Source organism: Amblyomma mixtum, chromosome 7, assembly GCF_055824585.1.
Source record: "Amblyomma mixtum isolate Tamu chromosome 7, ASM5582458v1, whole genome shotgun sequence".
Lineage (NCBI taxonomy): Eukaryota > Metazoa > Arthropoda > Arachnida > Ixodida > Ixodidae > Amblyomma > Amblyomma mixtum.
In genome coordinates, this window is record NC_143018.1 from 61,558,332 (window position 1) to 61,577,546 (window position 19,215).

General features: G+C 49.8%; 2 protein-coding genes across 2 annotated transcripts in view; one reads left to right on the forward strand and one right to left on the reverse strand.

The window, feature by feature from the left end:
* LOC149336261 (solute carrier family 60 member 1-like) overlaps window positions 1–19,215 on the forward strand; it is a 309,160-nt gene that overhangs the window by 69,424 nt on the left and 220,521 nt on the right. The window lies entirely within an intron of this gene.
* LOC149336264 (uncharacterized) overlaps window positions 9,161–19,215 on the reverse strand; it is a 102,709-nt gene continuing 92,654 nt past the window's right edge. Inside the window, exons 8-9 of the mRNA XM_089552794.1 lie at window positions 15,621–18,120; window positions 9,161–11,535 (exon numbers count right to left, since the gene is read on the reverse strand). Coding sequence (XP_089408920.1) covers window positions 11,466–11,535; window positions 15,621–18,120 — 2,570 coding nt within the window. The 3' untranslated portion in view covers window positions 9,161–11,465. The remainder of the gene's footprint in view (window positions 11,536–15,620; window positions 18,121–19,215) is intronic.

Consider the following 19,215-nt stretch of genomic DNA (forward strand, 5'->3'; position numbering starts at 1 on the left):
GCACTCATTTAGGTCACATGGCTCGCGCTTGCTATGTGCAACAAAAGTTCAACTTCGCCCGTGTTTTTTTTTGTTTTTATACGTGCATTGATTACACTGCACTCGCAGAATGTGGCAGCGCTTTAAAAGCCGTAAACGAACGCAGCGTTGCTGGATCGTGCGGCGGCCAGCTTTGGTACTTGACTGTTGAAGCCACACTGTCGCGAAGGCGGAGCTCGAATGCGGTCTGCATGGAAGAAAAAAAAAAAAAACACGGAAAAAGTTTTCTTTCCTTCATGGCGGTCTAGAACAAAGCCATTCGTTCGCAGTTGCTCAGTTTGTTATAGAGTTTTTTTGTTGTTGTATATCCTGTGAAAATATTTTAAATTGCCGCGACTTTTTTTTTGTGAGAAAATAAATGTTCTTCACGAATAAAGTCCTCGGAGTCCTGTGAGCACTCGTATTTTTATGTAGATATTACCGTGAACGAAACAACTGACCCTTCGGCTTTATAAAACAGCAAAAAGACTAAAGTATTGTTTGGGCGCAGGCTCTCTTTCTTCTTCTTTTGCTGGCGGCGTCCCCTGAAAAATATTTTTCGCTACGCCACTGCCCTTGACGCGCCCAGACTGCATGCTCTCGCACAGAACAAGGCACGTGAGAGAGGTCTTGTGGAAGTGATCTGCATATTCGCCAGACCGCCGGCGGCTCGTCGTTCTCTACCCTGGTTCTGTAGCTCTTTTTGAATAATTGTGAGTGGATACCAACTTGCCCCAATCTGCCGTTCTCTTGCCCTAGAGGCCTCTCTGATATTGGTCCCGCACACGTGTTCCGGCCAGGCGAAGCAAGCATTGCCCCTAGCTATTCTCGAAAATAAACCCTGTGACTATTGAGAAGGGATTGATAACGGCCATTCTCCATCGCTTTCGAGAGCGTTTCCACAGGCTAGTTGGTGTATTACTAGGAATTCTTTTTTTAGCGCAGAAAGACACCACAGGAAGGAACGAACTTGGCAGGACAGGGCGCTAACCGGCAACTCAGTTTTAAGAGCAGCTGCCAAGGGCGTCAGCAGAACTTTTTCCGGGGATGGGGCGGCAGTAGGTTAGCGCCAAAAAGGAACTAGTGCATAAATTAATATCCGTAATTCCTTGCCCCCTTTCCGGACGCCCATGACAGCTGCTGTATAAAAGCAAGTACTCTGTCAATAAAAACCGAGTTGTTATAGTTAGCGCTCTGTCCTGTCAAGTTCGGACCTTGCTGTGGTGTCTTTCTGCGCTAAAAAAAAAAAAAAAATTCCAGCATTCCTTTCCGGAGGGCAAATATGTCGCGCCCTACTGTAAAATGGCCGCTAGAGAGTCTCTTTGGGCGCTCTGTGGACATATGCAGTAGCGCACATTTTCAGCAGCTGCCATGCGAAGTAGGTTTGCCGGTAGGGCTCGCTAAGCTCCCTGGCATCTTTTCCGCGAAAATGGGGTCATCTGCGGAGACAACAAAGAGCCAAGTTCTCCGTTTGTGAGTAAATTCAGGCCAATGCCCCTGGAAGAAGCTCCTCCAGCCCATGGCGTCGACCGATTCCCTTTGACCTGATGGCACGAAATCCCAAGGAGTGCCAGATGAATGGGGAACGACCACGGCTTAATCGGATTAAGCGCGGCGTCATGAAAATCACCCGACACCATTGGCTGTAGTGTTTCCTTTGAGGAGCGTCTGTTACTTCGTTCTTGAGTTGTATCCGACGCCTTAAAAGGATCGAGGCTCCGAGAGAGCGCTGTCCAAAGAGTATATGGACGATAACAGATGGGCAGCTAAGGTATTTAAATATTTATACAGAAAGAACGTTGACTCACAGTGGCGGAAAAGAACTAGAAAACTAACCAGTAAGTATGCCGGTCATGAGGACGGAGAAAGAAAGGGCATTAAACGACAGGTTAAAAACGCGGAAGTTAAAAATTGGATGAATTCAATGGAAAAGAAACATAGTGTAGAACTATATCGATACTCGAAAAGGCAGATCAGGAAAGAATTTTTCTATGATAACTCAAGAGGCAGTGCCCTACTTTTTGAAGCTAGATCAGGGTGTCTTAGAACGCGCAGCTACAAAAAGAAATTTAACGAAGAAGATGACACATGTGCAGTGCGTGGTAGATCTGTGGAAAATGTGATGGTATCCATCTGGATGTCGATGCAGGCACAGTCACTCTTTCTAAGGCCCCAGGGTTTAAAGATAACAATGGTCATGTAAATAAATCTGCAGTGGAAGTCAGCAAAAAGCGATTGGAGGATTGGTGGCTGAAAAGCAGAGATGTGGCATAAGGTTAGAATAGTAGGAAACCGTGGGCAAAGGTGATGGAGAATCTTAATGAGAACTGCCAACACAGTAAACAAAAAAAATAATAAATAAAGAAAAGCTGAGCATGGTGGCAATTGGCACCACCCCGTTTCAAAGGGGGCGCTCCTATCCATCCATCCATCCATGGCCCTACATAGAATAGGACGTCGCGGTCAACCCTCTGCAGCACTGCAGCAGAGGCAGGAAATGGAAGGAGACGGGAGGCTACCTCATACAAAACTTTCGTAGAAACTTCTGCTAAACAAATGACTCACCCTGCACTGTCTGTCCAACTTCCTCCCTTCCCCCACCCCTAGCCCGAACAACGAACAATACACTACTCTTGGCCAGCCTCCCTCCTTGCTTCTAAACCCCTCTTGAGTCTTTGGTGAATCATACGATCTCCCCCCTTCCCTTCACACCAGGGAAGTGCTGGCTATCCCCCCGTAATGGAAGGATGGAAGGAACCTGGCGTTTGTTCTCGTGCGGTGAGGACCAGGCTACCTCATGCAAAACTTTCCTAGAAACTTCTGCTAAACAAATGACTCACCCTGCACTGTCTGTCCAACTTCCTCCCTTCCCCCACCCCTAGCCCGAACAACGAACAATACACTACTCTTGGCCAGCCTCCCTCCTTGCTTCTAAACCCCTCTTGAGTCTTTGGTGAATCATACGATCTCCCCCCTTCCCTTCACACCAGGGAAGTGCTGGCTATCCCCCCGTAATGGAAGGATGGAAGGAACCTGGCGTTTGTTCTCGTGCGGTGAGGACCAGGCTACCTCATGCAAAACTTTCCTAGAAACTTCTGCTAAACAAATGACTCACCCTGCACTGTCTGTCCAACTTCCTCCCTTCCCCCACCCCTAGCCCGAACAACGAACAATACACTACTCTTGGCCAGCCTCCCTCCTTGCTTCTAAACCCCTCTTGAGTCTTTGGTGAATCATACGATCTCCCCCCTTCCCTTCACACCAGGGAAGTGCTGGCTATCCCCCCGTAATGGAAGGATGGAAGGAACCTGGCGTTTGTTCTCGTGCGGTGAGGACCAGGCTACCTCATGCAAAACTTTCCTAGAAACTTCTGCTAAACAAATGACTCACCCTGCACTGTCTGTCCAACTTCCTCCCTTCCCCCACCCCTAGCCCGAACAACGAACAATACACTACTCTTGGCCAGCCTCCCTCCTTGCTTCTAAACCCCTCTTGAGTCTTTGGTGAATCATACGATCTCCCCCCTTCCCTTCACACCAGGGAAGTGCTGGCTATCCCCCTGTAAGTCTTAGTATGCATGGGCCATTTTGGTGATTCATACTCTCTCCCCTTCCCCTTCTTGTCCTCAAGTTTCTCAGAAAGATGCTTACCACCCGGTCCCTTCCGGCTTACACACAATACAGAAAGGAATGCAGGATGGTTGCTCTGAAGCCCCTCCATGATGTTTTTGAAACGCCAGCGGAAATAGGGGACCTTCGAAGGGACCTTCTAAGGGACCTTCTTTCTGGAATCCTTTTTCTGTGTGGATGGGACCTGGAATGTCCTTCCTGGTAGTTTCTTGGAACGGGGTTGACTTGAAGTGGGCTGAACAAAAAGATGAGGAAATGACAGAGAAGATGCGCGCGCATACAAACCCATACACACAAATGTGCCAGTCACTCAGAGCCAAGAAGATATTTTTCTTAGTATGCATGCACTGTTTTGATGATTCATGCTCCTTCCCCTTCCTTTCCCGTGGGAAAAACGAAGGGCCAGGACGGAAACGCAGCGGAGATAACTCATCACATTTTGAAGGGGATTTGACGTCGCTTTTAAAGTGTTAGAGGTGGACACCTGGTTCAGCGGACCGATAATTTTGAAGTTTACTGTGGCTGGGTGACCACAGAGCGTGGGCCGTTCTTCTGGCCCTTTAGCTGGTCCGGCAGCCTGCTCCTGTGTTCTGGGTTATCGTTTGCTCTCTAGTCTACACCTGCGGCTTCCCTCTCGAGAAGAGCCGTGACGTCCAGAACGGGCCCTTATTAATTGTGTCGTCCAGTAAAGATAAATGTGCAAAGGTTTGATTGTGTTATGTAGTGCTTGATGAGATCTTGCTGTGGGAAAGGTTTGGTTCATGAGTTGTAATTGCACTTGAAAACTGCACTTGATTGTCAAAATAGGCCTGGACGTCGATATAGCACATGGACGTCATAATAGCCACGGAGTTTTGCTTTCGCATTGTTCCAATGCGGGTCAGCGCAGTGATCTGTTTTTTTTTTTTATTACTTCCTTCGAAATTGGAGCCACCGCTGTAGCACTGTCATGAGACCAGCGCAAGCTACCCGCCAAGAAAATGGTGGGTGGCGTAAGCCTCCCAAATACGGTCGGCCTTTTATGCGTAGCATATTGCAATCACTCAGTTCAGCCCATGGGCGCGGCCGGGCAGCCACCAAACCACGTGACGTCACGTCACGTGGTTTGGTGACGTCCCGTCACCACTTGACGTGACGTCACCAAACCACGTAAAAAAAGAAAAACAAAAAAATAATAAAGAAAAGGACGGCTGAGCATGGTGGCGGTTGCCACCGCCCCGTTTCAAAGGGGGCGCTCCTGTCCATTCATCCATACGTCACAGAGGAAAAGCTGCTGAGAAAATCGAGTGCCGCCAAGCAATACCTCGCGCAAAAAGACCGCGCAATATGCAACGCATTCTTGGCTTAACCAAGCTAAGCCTGGGCATTTTTTTCATATTTATCCTAATCAGCCCCTCGTTTACTCAGTCCTCGTCTCCACTTGAAGAAATTAAGAGGTATGCCGTGCTTTTCTTCATTCTTCGGAAAGGAAAGCGGGGGGGGGGGTCATTTCCAGCCGCCATTAGAGCAGAGCAATGTGCACAAGAGAACAATGTAATTTTTTATGGCGAAATCCTTTAATGGCCCATACCGTCGTTGTTAACAAAGCGTGTTACAAGCGTTTAACTCGGGAACTAGAAGCCAAGTTTGATGACTATAGACTAAATAGTTAATTAATTATTGGCAAAAATGTACAAATTGCGTCGCAATCGTGCGGACGTCGATATAGCCACGGGAACAGTGTGACGTCACATCCACCAGAAGTCGTCCTGGCATAGTGAAAATTGTCGCAGAATGGTCGGAAAAACGCCGTATTTCTGTCAAATTAGTTGGAAAAATGTGTAATTAAGCGTAATGAACACTCCAGATCCCTGAAAAATGTACAACTTGGGTATCGATGTAGCCACGGGAACGGTGTAACTTCACATCCACCGGAAGTCGTCACGCCATAGTGTCCTCGGCTGTCGCCTCTCAACACTTTAGTTGCCGAGTGTCCTCAAATCTTTTTTTTTCTGACGTGCACGATATCTGTTTTGTTTTGAGTAACCTTATAACCGTGTCAAAGATTTCAGGTATGTGATGTACTGAAATATATTTTTGGATTCGAAGGTCCTATAAAGAGGAAACGAAAATTTCAAGCAAGCGCCGCCTGTGTAATGTGCGCCGATTTAAAATATGTAATGAGTTCACCAAGGAGATGTGACACGATCTCACAACTGAAACGAATAATAGGCTCTTCTGAAGGTTGTTTCGAAACCCCCGCAACTGAACTGCAATCCACGTTGGTAAGCAGGAGGGAAGCGGCCGTGCGTCCAAGCTTGCTTAATCCGTACGCATTAAAAGTCATGTCTGTCGTAGCCTGAGTCGCTTTGCTACATGAAAATAGTTAGAACTCCCATTAAAACCAGTAAAAGCCACGGTTTATTTTGTGTTCCTAGCGGCAATAATAGCCATATTTAGACAAACGTTCAGTCTGCGTCACCCTTGTGTACAGCGCTCAAGAAGTCTGTACCCCGAAGCCAGAAGAGAAAGAAAGCAGTCCTTGGTTTGCGTGCAAATTGCTTGCATCCACCGTGTTTGCAGATTCATGTGGTCCTACTTCCGCGCAAGCGTAGTATTTAAAAGTTGAACGCTATTGATTGATTTATTTATACAAGTACCTGCAGCGCCCAGGGACATTATAGCAGGGGGGACAATAACAGTAAACATATACCTAAAATGAACATGTCAACAATACTGAAAGTAAAGAGTAAAGCACATTTGTTAAAAAATAAAAAAGAAACGCATGACTTAAATTTAGTACGACAAACAAGTTTAAAAGGGTGGAAAGCCTCTAGGACAAATTGGACTCCAGGAAAACTTTTATGCAGCGGAGGGCACCGCTCAAGCGCTCGACGCAAGGGTGACGTAGTCTAGTTCAGTTTAGTTTAGTTAATGGGGTTTAACGTCCCAAAGCGACTCAGGCTATGAGGGACGCCGTAGTGGAGGGCTCCGGAAATTTCGACCACCTGGGGTTCTTTACGGTGCACTGACATCGCTCATCTAGAAATTCGTATCCATCGAAATTTCAACGCCGGAGTCGGACTCGCGTCTTTCGGGTCAGCAGCCGAGCGCCATAACCACTGGGCCACCGCGGCGGCCTGGGTGACGTAGTCTGTGCACTCAGAACTGAACTGTCATATCCGACCGCAGCTTTGCGCGCAGTCGACGACAATTTACTTCACAGCCTGGCGTATTTCTGACGACGTTCTTGTAAAATTCGTGGAATTAGGGCACACGCCAGAGTAGAAATGGGCTCTTTTCAGGCATGCATCGCATTTTTCAATCAGAGAGAGAGAAACACGTTTACTGCGTAGATTGGTTGGGTGGGCCCTCTTTCTAGGACTCCATTGACTTTTGCCGCCGCTTTTGCCCGGTTCACCAGTGAAAGCAGGTCTTCCATATGGGAGCTGGACAGCGCTGTCTCCCAGTCCTCAGTTGTTTGGTTTATTGATTCTTGATATAGCTGGGTTTTTCTGGCAAGCCCATACCATTGTACAAGCCAGCTACTTCACCGCATAAGGCGCAGCGCGGATCGTACGAATTTGGAAATATATAGCTGAATTTGACGGGATTTGTATAAGTATTCGATTGCAATTTTCTTGAAATGACCCCTTGCTCCTTGTTTAGCTTTCTGTGTAGTTCGGCGTATACGTTATTCTCAAATGTTGAGTAAATCCATTTATCTTAGTAGCGGATCTGAATAATTATGTTCCCGCGAATGTTGGAGGACCCGTGGTAACCGCGCGCGGGCAGCGGCATCAGCGCCTTCATTTCGAACATCCGCACAGTGTCCTGGAGTCCATATGACTGGATTTAAAGTCTGTATCTTTAGTTCTGAGTATTTGCGTGTTTACCAATCCTTCCTCTGGTATAGTTACGACATGCATATCTGGGAGTCTGTAATTACACAAGAGATCTTCCTGGAAACCGTCGCCAAACCAATCTCCGCATCCTCAGTCTGGGCGTATGCCTGGCATCGAATTCATGCCCCATTGTGTTTCCGTCCATGCTATCGTTGATGTCCCGTTGACCGGTCCTGCCGCGTCCACGTAAACTGCCTCTTCCATCGCGCCCCATGTTCTCCTAGCTGATGTAGTTCGCTTAAGTTTTTGTTGTTTCCTTATGAAATTCGGGGTGCGTATTTCTCGGAATGTGCTGCATCTCGATCTTGCTTCTAAGGTGGTCTCCCATGTCCTCTCTGTCCTCCATAGACCAAATGCATGGGAGTCTATCAAGTACGTCACGTCCAGTCCTGCTGCTACGAACCATGCATGCATGGCATGGAGGATGATGCATGGCCACGCACCGCGAACGCTCTCTTTACGCAGGTTTCCGCGCAAGGTGGCGCCACTATACGTTCTTTTTAACAGCAATAAAGCTTTTGTTGCGTCTTGTTTTATCGTGATTAGTTTGCGCCCTTAGGTCGATTGCTGTGCACGAAGTCGGGGACGTTCCGATTTGAGAGGAGACTCTCGCATTGAAAACATCAACGTCGTGTTGTCTTCGGAGCTCGGATGGTCGAGGGGCTCCTGCAAGTCAAAAGGCTCACATGCCGCACACCTCTGCATCGACTCACCAGCGTTTTCGCTTGCTGCCGTGTGCATTAAAGGGACAGTGAGGAGAGCTCTATTAATATTTTTTTTAAAGCAAAATCCGATAGTTCGGCATTTCATGGCTTTGTTGCCATTTGGCCGGCAGCGAAAGATGCAGTTATTCCTAGGAAATTTGGATTCGAAATTGAAAGTTTTTCCCGCCGTTATGATTCAAACATGGGATTCTCTTATGACGACACAGGACTAAGTGACGTGAAACATGACGTAACGCAGACTCCGTGATTTCTGGCGGCCAGCAGTGCGGCCTAGCTGCAGCTGAAAAGAAAGCTACCGCCGGCCGCACGTTGAAGGCATCTATCGGCTATTGCGGCCGTCGCTACCAACGCTTCGTTTACGTTTGCACCGGCGTTTTGCCAGCGTTACGATGGATCCCGTTCTCGAAGTCGTCAGCGAAGCTCTAGCAAATAGACACATTTAGCATACCGTGTACCTTGTTACCGTTAGCGGAATACCGGGAGCCCGGCTACCGCCGGTGAGCAGGCGCTGATTGGTCCCGATGCTGCAGGCGCGCGCGTAGCTGCCGGGAACGTGGCGCCATCTGGCGACGTCAAGGAGATTTGCGCATGCATTGGCTGCGCCTCAGTGATTCGTGTCTTCTCGTGTCCTAGTGTTGTTAGAACCATTGGTTCTAGCAGCACTGTTTTGTCCTTTGATGTCATCACGCTTGTACTTGCGAGTTTGGCCTGTGGCGGCGATACCTGTATTTTGGTTCTTGCTTTTTTCTACGCTACAAGAGCTTTGTTGTCAGTATAAGCGGCGTTTTTGTAATCAGGAGCTGGTATTCTGTGGATACAAGCCAACTTCAATTTCTCCTCAGTGTCCCTTTAAAGAAGGTCTGTCGTTGATGACGTAATTGAATAAACGAAGCAGAGGCGTTGGTTGAGGAACTATGAACAGAGGTTTATTTACAAGGGTGATGGTACGACAGTCAGGAGAAATAGGGCTTTTACTCACGGCCGCGCAGTTGGCACAGCGGTGTCATCAAAACAGTAGCTGTGTTTAACAATGCGAATGCCGGGAACGAAAACAATAATGGAGTACACGATGCCGCTCACTAAGGACTAAGCGGCTGTATCTGGACTGGAGGAAGAACCTACGCTGATAGCAAAATATTTGCTGCAACGAAACGGTGGTGTATGTGGAACGTTTGAGCGCGCCAGCTACCGTGGTTGCAAAAGACAATCCGCCTTTTTTTCACCTGCTCTTACTGCGCACGCGCAGTTCATGTTAGTGACAGGCGCATGCGACAGATGGTGGTAGCTGTCAAGCGCGCACAGCATAAACACGTCACTTTGTAAGCACAGCTGCCTCCTCGAAGAACCAGATGGCGCGTGAGTCTCCCAAGAGCGTTTATTTTCAACCAGTAGCAGACGAATTTTCGCCACTCGCCAGAGGGCGCAAATCTCGTGAAAAAGGCGGATTGTCATTCCGGCATGGCAGCTACTGGCCGCGCTGTTCCTCGGTTACTATCACAGAGATGTACACTTTTGCTGTTACATATTTCTTTTTCGTCACCGGACTTCACGCATCACTACACACCACGTTGAGTCAAGCGTGGCCATGAAGCCCAATCAAGAAATATTTTGCACACTGCACAAGCTGCCGTGAATATTTCCTGCCGGCTGGTTTGCGCATAATTTGCACAGCGATTTCTGGTGCATATTAGGGAAAAGCTCGGCTGAGGGATAATACTAATCGTAGCGTACTGTTCTGCAGTCGCGAACTGCACTGTAAGTGCATGTCGAAGGATCAGAAACATTTCTCAGGGCACCTTTGGGTTTTGTTTGACCGTCACTATTGTGATCGCAGACATTCACATTCCAAAGAGAAATACAGCAAATTTTTTTGATGAGATAAAACAAGGAAAAAAACTGAAAGGACGACAGGCTTCAATGCTATAATGCGATACCTTTCTTCGAGAACATCGGCTGGATGCGTTAGATGATAGCGAGGCAGATGATTTGAACTAAGCGAGTCACGTGATGGAAGCTTTTTGTTTTTTCCTAGGCGTGCTGAATCTGTAGTGCGCGTCGCAGCGTGAAGATGGCGCCCGTATTCATGTGAAACGAAGAGCCGAGTGCGAACGAGTGAGCGTAGCTGCGAAGCTGTCAGTCTTGTCGCGTGGTACGGCTCCGTGCTTTCGTCGGTCGAGTGGGGAGAATTATTTGTCGCAAAGCAACGGTTTCTTTACGGCCCCCGCTTCCTGAGAAGAGGTCAAGATTAACTTGCACTACAGCGTCTGTAGTCTCGCACTGCCAAGTATACTCAACTCTGCTTTGAAGGAATGAAAAATTGAACTGAGACATTTCACCGTTCTTTGCGTTTCCCAATTTGCAGTGATAATAATGCCGCGCAAACTACCTCTGCTTAGCCGGGCATTTAAGTTCTAGGGGACTCCGATCGAAGCCATCTTGGCAATGGAAAGTCAGTGCATCACTGAAGATGCGCGTAAACCTGCTAGGCTACGCTAACTATTTCAGTTTTCGTCGGATGCCGGACTTCTGCTGATAATGCAAGCGTTGACATAGCTACACTGGGTTGGGCTTAGTGAACGTCTTCACGGTGACTAAAAAGAATGCCAGTGGGAGAAATTTGCTTGGTGTCAGACTGAGCATGAGACCGTGCTTCGACAAACACTTCCCCGTTGACAAGATGGCCGAGCCTATAAACTAAACGTTGGAGTCATTCAAAATCTGTCGGTGGCCAAAGACGGCGCAGGCATGCATTTAAGGATTGGTGGCTAACGCGTAAAGTGGCGCCACATATTTTTGGAGTTCATAGTTATGAACATTATGAAATTTAGCGTGACATTTTTACGCAAATGACGTTCGGTCATTCTTGAGCATAAGGGGGCGTTAAATGCATACCTGCATCAAAACAGACGCTAACAAGGTCTACAAACTAGCACTAACGAGAACAATAACTGCAAGACTGGCTTGAAAAAAAAAAAAAGTGACAACTTTGCAGCTGGCGCCATCTCGTGGTGCCTCGGCGAACATCCGCGTTGCTTCAATGCCGCTTGGTGGGACACATCCGTCGCACGACGGCGCGCGACGCCTCACTATCACTTTTTGAGTCTTTCCCGAAGGCGCCTCGCCCCGTCGGCGACAACTGGTGAGCCCGTTGCTGTCGGTTCGTTGTTACCGGACGAAGGAACGCCTTGTCTTTCGCGCTAGCTTGTGGTCTACACTGAGTTCTCCCTCCAGAAGTTCAGGTCGACGTCTTGTATGCTGCCGCAGGACACCCTCGGGTTGCTGCGCAAGGATCACAAGTACGACAGTGGTTACAACTTGGTCTCTTAAACATGACTGCTTCTATCATGCCGAGTGCGTGCATTACGTCTAAATGATGTTTCATTTTCTCTGTTACACTGAACAGTTTTAAGTTTTTCAGTGCTATGAGTACTTTTGTGACTGCTGTATTCTTTCTTTTTTTTATCATCGATTAGCTGCGTGGCTAACACTGTATCATCTCCTCGATCTTTTTGCACGCCCTCCCCACGGTTGGTGGTGTGGGTAATTATGCAAACAAACAAATAAAGTGCAGCTTTGATGACGCAAACAGGGCACACATTCTGTAAACTTTTGTGTTGTACTAAGCACTTTTTCTGGCAAGCATGATTAGTTTATCAAGCTTTTATTTCTTTCCTTTCTGGACGTTTTCATGTCAAATGGATTAGAAAAGCTACGCGGGGAAGCCTCCTGCACCCTGTGCGCGTACCAAAGGCGTGTTCTGCCACATAGCACTTCATGCAGTGAGGCCCGCCCTCTGGGTTTGCAGCGTTCGTAGCAGTATATCAAGGCAGTCTTTGATGCCTCATCGTTGTCGACAGAATGTTGTCAGCAGAGGTGTCACGATTTTAGGTAGGTCGAAATGGTTATGACGTCAGAGTGCGCGGATTCGGAGTAATGAGGTCACCCACGGATGTCTGACGCCCCCTTTAGGAGCAGATGACAACTAATAAAATAGTTGTCGTTAGCTCCGACAGGGGGCGTAAGGCGTCCGTGGGTGACCACATTGCATACCTCATTACTGCGAACAGAGCCATAGATACAACCGAACTGATCGAAGCAGAGAGAGAGTCATGCTAAAGAAGCAGTCAAAGTGTGTAGTTGTAATGTGTAGTCAAAGTGCGTAGTCAAATAAAGCACTAGCACAGCGTAGAGCTGTGCACGGGCTCGGGCCGGCCCGAAAGCCCGTACCCGGCCCGGCCCGCGGGCCGGGCTCGGGCCTTGCGGAAATCTATTCACCCGGGCCCGGGCCGGGCTTGGGCCACGGTATATTTGTCTCGGACGGGCCGGCCGGGCTTCGCGATCGCGATTGCTCCTGCGTGGCTCCAGTTGCCCTACTGTTGCAAGGTTCGAAAGCCGTCATCAATGGACGATTTGTTGTTTTTACATAATAACTTGGAGTGATAACTCTCTACAAGCGCCGTGTTTGCATATACTCACTAATTTTCATCTAGACCATGAGAGCCGAGCATTTTAAAAACATTGAAATGAACTGATTTTCCTTAAACTATCTCTTTCTGTTTCATCGTCACTTCAATTTCAGTTTTGCATGCAGGTCGGGCCGGGTCCGGGCCGGGCCTTAACTCGGGCCGGGCCCGGGCGGGCTTAGGTTTCTTCAGTGTCGGGCCGGGCCGGGCCTCCGTCAGTAGTGTAGGGCTCGGGCCGGGCGCGGGCTGAAATTTGTGGCCCGTGCACAGCTCTAGTACAGCGCACACAGTCTCGCAGTCAATGCCAAACAGTGCGCCAGGAAAGGCTTTCGCCTTGCAACACTTTAAAGAGCCAAAGTGCCCCCTTCATTTTCATTTAAGTTGTTTCCGAAAAACATTTGCAACCGCTACAGATTAGGACTGCTTTTGTGGCCAAGCTATGTTTCGAGGCGAATATTTTGCTGACGCGTATTTCTGACTTTTAATTCATTAGTTTGCTATCATGTTGTAATTGCTTTTAAACTTAGTAATAATCATTAAAACAAAACACCCTGTATATAGACGTTTTATTCCAAACACTTTTCTGGTAGAACACAGCGTGTAATGTGGTGTGACTAAATAGCGGCATTGTAATTAGCGGCTGCCAAGAGCGCTGACACGTCCCTGCACGCCCGTGGTGCCGCGTTGCTGGCCCCGACCCCGGAAACAGCCGTGACCACCGGGGATTTGGAGCGCTTTGTTGCGCTCGATTGCCGACCCATCGACCACGGTCCAGGTGATGGACTCTCCTTGCCCGCCTACCTGGTCTGGTGTGGTTAGTTCCGCGTGGTTGGGGGGCTCGATTGGGGAACGCGGCGATGCGTTCAACTGCGCCGCCGTTTTATGTATGTGGGAGACGAAACGGGGGTAATAGAGTGCGCCACGCTCGGCGAAGCCAACGGGCTTTATTGATTGATTCTTGTCAAACAAGCACTCAACCGACTTTACTGATTGATTTACTGGTTGATTTTTTATTTATTCATTGAATTACTGATCGATTTATCGATTGATTGACTGATTGATTGATTGAATGAGTGCGTGCGTGCGTGCGTGCGTGCGTGAGTGAGTGAGTGAGTGAGTGAGCGAGCGAGTGAGAGTGAGTGAGTGAGTGAGTGAGTGAGTGAGTGAGTGAGTGAGTGAGTGAGTGAGTGAGTGAGTGAGTGAGTGAGTACTTTTATCACTGTCATTTCTTCGCCCTGCTGAAACGCGGAACACCTATTGAGAATTTTTCTATAAGGTAAATTTAGAGCCTAAATTTGCTTTTTAAATTACTTGGGATGAAGAAGATAAACGTCGCTGCTCTTAGCGGATTTCACTCTCCTCCTAACATATGGCTTTTTGTGCCTTGGCTTGATGTGACCTGTATCTCGCCATTTTGTTTGGACCTGGCCATCTCGTTTGATCCTCGCATTATTTGTTCGGCCCTTGCTGCTTCGCTGTTGAATGTGTGGCTTTCATTGTTATTTTCGCATCTGTGCTCTCGCTTCTTGAGTTTTTACTTCCACGTCTACATAATGTCTTTCAAGGATTTCTTGCCCATTAGGGCTATTTCGGTGCTTATGCTGCCCCCCCCCTCTCCGAACGAACAAACAAACAAACAAACAAACAAACAAACAAACAAACAAACAAACAAACAAACAAACAAACAAACTTCGGCGCTGAAATGCCGCGCGCTATACGCAAGTCGATGACAGCGCAGTTTGTAAATAAAGCCGTCTGCTCCAGTCGCTAGCAGATTTACTGCTGTCGGGACCAACTGACACGGCTCTCGAAGAGCCTCGTGCGGAACAGCATCGGACTGACCGGAAGTGTCCGTTTTCTACTCGCGGGAACGCAGCACCCGTACCGACCGCGCCTGAAAAGGAGGTTACTTCGAATTCACCCGTCGACGGAGGAATTGCGGTATTTTTCGCTCTCCACGCATTTCTCGCATCAAACTCGTATCGAAAGAGCGTGGCTTGCCCCGGGACCAGTTCGCGCGCCTTTCAGAAAGTAACAACAGAGAAAAAAAGTCGACAGTAATGAATTCAAAAAAAAAAAAAGGTCAAGCAAGAAAACACGATGAAGAGACGAGAAGCGTTTAAGTCAGCTTGAAGAAAAAAAAAAAGGAGAGTGTGTCCAGCGGGTAGCGGAGGCGGGGGGGGGGGGGGGGGGGTAGTCTTGCTAGGCGTCCGCGACCTTTCCTGGTTGCATATTTCCGTTTCCTAGGAGGACGGGCGTTCGAGCCGTGCTTGAGTGATGCGCATGTAACCGCACGAGAGCGAGCGTGACAAAAAAAAAAAAAAAATCACGCCCGGCGACCTCGCCGTACCCCCAACAAGCGGTGTTCGGGAAATCCGCCGTGCGTTTCGCGCTTCTCCCGGCGCCGATGTGCGTGTCCGACATTTCACACTCGTCTTTCCGGTCAGCAGCAGCAACGCCGGCGCCGTCGCCTCTCCGTGGCCGCTTGTAATAAGCAGGTCTCCTTGCTTTTGCCTGCGCATCGTATTACCCTTCGAAACAATGTGGCTCTCTCCAGCCTTAATTTGCTGCGTGAGTGTGATAAGAAGAACGCTATGAAATCGTCGAGGATGCGGTCTTTAAATGCGCCAAGCCTTCAGTATGCGTACCGTGCCGTTATTCGTTAGAACAAACGCTTCAAACGTGAAGTTTTACCACTAAGGATGAGGTCATAGCGTTCACGTGAAAGAGCCCCATGTGGAAGAAATTATTTCGGAGCCCGGCCACTGCGGCGTCTCTCATAGAACATGAGTAGCTTTGGGACGCTAAACCTTACATGTCGTACCATACTATACCGTACCGTACTGTACCGTGCCGTATCATACCGTACTATTCTAACAACATGGCGAAATGCATACTCACAGGAAGGGGTCGTAGACGTCCAGCACTTTCCTGGTGATGAACCGCGTCGTGTCCGAGTTCTGGCAGATGATCTTTGCCAGCGAGGCCTTCCTGATCTGGGCCAGCTGGTCCGGCGTGAAACGGACCACGGAGTCGCCGTTTTCGTGCCAGAAGCGATCGCAGCGCCTCAGCCGCTGGAACTGGAAGCCCAGCAGGCAGCTGAACGTCGGCCCGACCACGGCTCCGGCCAGCGGGAACTCGGACAGGCCACCCGTGAACACGTCCACGTCCTCCACGTCACGGTACACGCCCGCGATGGCACGCAGAGTGTTCTGCGGTATGTGTCCCTCCAGGTCGGACCACGATCGTGCACGCTGCTGTCCGCAAAAGACGCGGTAGTCGTTGTACGTTCTCAGACCGTGGTCGCGACCTCTCTGCAGGTTGATGGCGACCAGGTCGAGCCCCGAGAAGGGCACGGCTTTGGACTCGAACAAGTGCTTAGTGACCATCTCGGTCACGTGGTTGTCGAAGTTCTCCATGGGCGTGGACAGGAGCCCACGCAGCAACTGGTCCAGCCTGTCCCTCCGGTAGAGGGTCTGGCTGTTGAAGAACGCGTCGGTGAGTTTGAGGCCTCCCAGTTCGTCGTACGCCGGCCCCACAAGCTTGAGCACGGGCGGCAGGAGCGTGTGACCGAAACGGAACGCTGCCGTCGCGAACTCGTTGAAGGAGCCCACGTCGCAGTTCGGGTCGTAGCCGTTGTAGTAGCCCTCGTCCAGTAAGTGTAAGCCCCAGTGACTCACAGACTCCCACCCCAACGTCCGCGGTATGAACTCCGAAAAGACGATCCGTTGATACATGGCTCCCACGATGCGCCTCGCCTCTTCGAATAGGCGATCGTCGTTCCAATGAGGGTTAAGGCTCTGAAGAGAGCGGGCCACACGGTTGTGCTCCCTCGACATGATGGTGTGCATGGATGTGAGGCCGGGTTGCTCGCTGACGCGTGTGTCTCCGGCAATGAAGCAGCGGCCGTTCGAAGAGATGCAGTCTGCCGCGCCGTCCACTTCGGACAAGAGGGGCTTGAACTGTGGTCCGGCCGGATGGGCGCTCATGTTGAGAAGACCGCCTCGGAAAATCCTGAGCTCCTCCCTCGCGCAATCGTCCGAACCGTACACCGTCGACAGGTCCATGTAACCGGTGACCTGGTTGATTTGCTCTCGGCTTCCGAGTGTCCTCTGGCCGGACATGGAACGTGTGAATGGAAGGCACTGGGGAATGTTGGGGTTCTTGCGGCTAACACTGGGGAAGTGAGGGTCATTGGTTGGAATAGGGATAGGGAAGCACTCCTTGTTGATTCGGCGAGGCGAGTCACATGCCCTACACCGCAGCGTCTCGCCGTTGGGTCCTTCGGCGAGCGGCGTGTGGGCGATGTCGTGGTCGACGAACTGCCCCAGTTGCATGAGCATCATAGTGTACCGCTGGTGCGGGCGGCTGAAGTCGCCGTGTACCGCAAAGGAGACGAGTCGGGGACTAGGCAGTGCGGTGCCTGTGACGCTACGGGATCGTGGAGCCGACACGCCGTCTTCGTACAGACCGGGAAGAACTCTTCTGAAGCTGTGCCCGACTTTGCCGAGGGTGGGCTTCCTAAGGTTATTGCAACGTCCGGAAAGAGTTCGGAAAGGCGTCCGCGGGTCGCAGGGGCTGAGGGTCTCCTCCTCGCAAGCGGCAGGCTCTTCGAATTCGGTCGCAAACTTGGACAGGTCGACTTGTCTAAGAGCAGGGATAAGGTCCTGCCTGTTCTCGCCTTTCCTCATGGCTTTGAGCAGCCGCCTTGTAGCCAGCTCCAGAGCCTCGGACTGGTTGTGTATGCTCCGGGAACCCGACGTGGCCCTCATGAATCCACCGCGGCTGTTGAATCGACCGAACTGGCCTCCCTGGGACGCGGCTAGATCTGCCAGCGCGTCTTGCAGCACCGAGTCGGGAACGTTCAGGAGCCTTCCGCCTTCCTGCCAGGCGTCCAAGTCGACACTCGTCAGCAGCCTGTCCTCGCAGGACATGAGGTTGTTGAGCCACGGGTCCGGCACCCTCATGGTTCTCGGCTGCACGACCCCTCCGCCGGACCTGAGGAAGACGTTGTCGCAGAGGACGCGAGCGAGGCTGGTCTTTCGAAGCTCGCGCAGCTGGTCCTCGGTGAAGGACGACGGCTGGTTCGGGTTCTCGAACCAGAACCGGTCGGAGACGCGCATGTGCCGGAACTGGTGGGCGTAGATGCAGGCGAGCGTGGGGCCCACCAGTCCGCCTTCAACGGGTGTCTCGGCCAGCGCGGCGGGCAGGAGGTCGATGTCGTGCACTGTGGAGTAGAGCTGACTGAGCCTGAATGCTGCGTCCGAGCTCATGACGCGCGACAGGCCGTCGAAGTCGTCTATGGTCCGAAGGCCGCAGAATTGGCGCCAGCGGGTGTAGCCCGCCAAGCCGTGGTCCCGGCCTTGTTGGATCGCCACCGCGGCCAGGTCTATGCCGGACTCTGCAAAACAAGCAGAACAGGTGCGTCACACGGCGTCCATTGACACACACACGTACTTTGCTCCTATAACTCGGTGAAAGAAAAGAGAACACTTTTCGCCGATATGCGTCGTAGAATTAACGCGAGCCGTAAGTGAAGGTGAGTGAATGTCGTTTCTACTTTAAGCCAGTACACTTCGCGTGCTCTTTGCCTAGCTGGGGCGAACATCGTTTTTGTGGCATTTTCCAGCGACGACTGTTGATGTACTAACCCACAAATGGCGTGTCAATAACGTCTCTGGGTGTGTTCCAGCAAACCTCAACGTTTTTCCCGCGGTCCGCACTCATAAGTCTCCTCTAAACTTAAGCGGCCTGGAAACATATAAGTGCACCTTACTACGACTCACCGCTAGATTCTCTTTCTTTATTTTTTTATTTTACAGGTGCTGCCAACCTTATGCGTCTTCTTTCTTTACAGCGACTTTTTTTTTCAGCGCCAAGAAAATGGCTACATTTGTCAAAGTTTTCGCTGCTTCTTTTACACCAGGATTAATGTAAATACTTCTGGGTGCCTAAGAGAGATCAGAACAATATATTTTTTTTTTCAAGGGGTAAAACTTTGCAAGTGAATTTCAAACAAAATTTTGAATGAGGTAACGAAGGTCTCATTATTAGAAGTCGCATTTAAGAGGAGAAACAAAGGATAGTTGCCAGATATTTAAGGCATCATTACAGAGCAGTCATTCACGTCACTGAGGTCAAGAAATGTTGTTAATTAACTGAAAACGTGCTTTAAATGAAGTGCTGATAAATGAGATGCATAAAACCGTTTACGATGAGAAATTCCGTCAGCTGTATTTACAATCAAAATTATTTCGAACAAGGTTATAGAGGCGAGAAAAAGCACAGCAAAATTTGGGTTTTTGCGTGGTGGCGTTTTAAGCGAATTAGCTCCGAGCCTACACAGAAGATCCTCGACCAGAAGACGAGAGCGGCTGCCTGTTGGCGCCAGGAGCATTTAAATCAGCCGCAGAGATGAGACCTGTGGTACTTTAGTTGTTCACTTTCGTGCCTCACCCATGTTGATGAGTTATACGAGGTTCTACGAGAAGCCGTT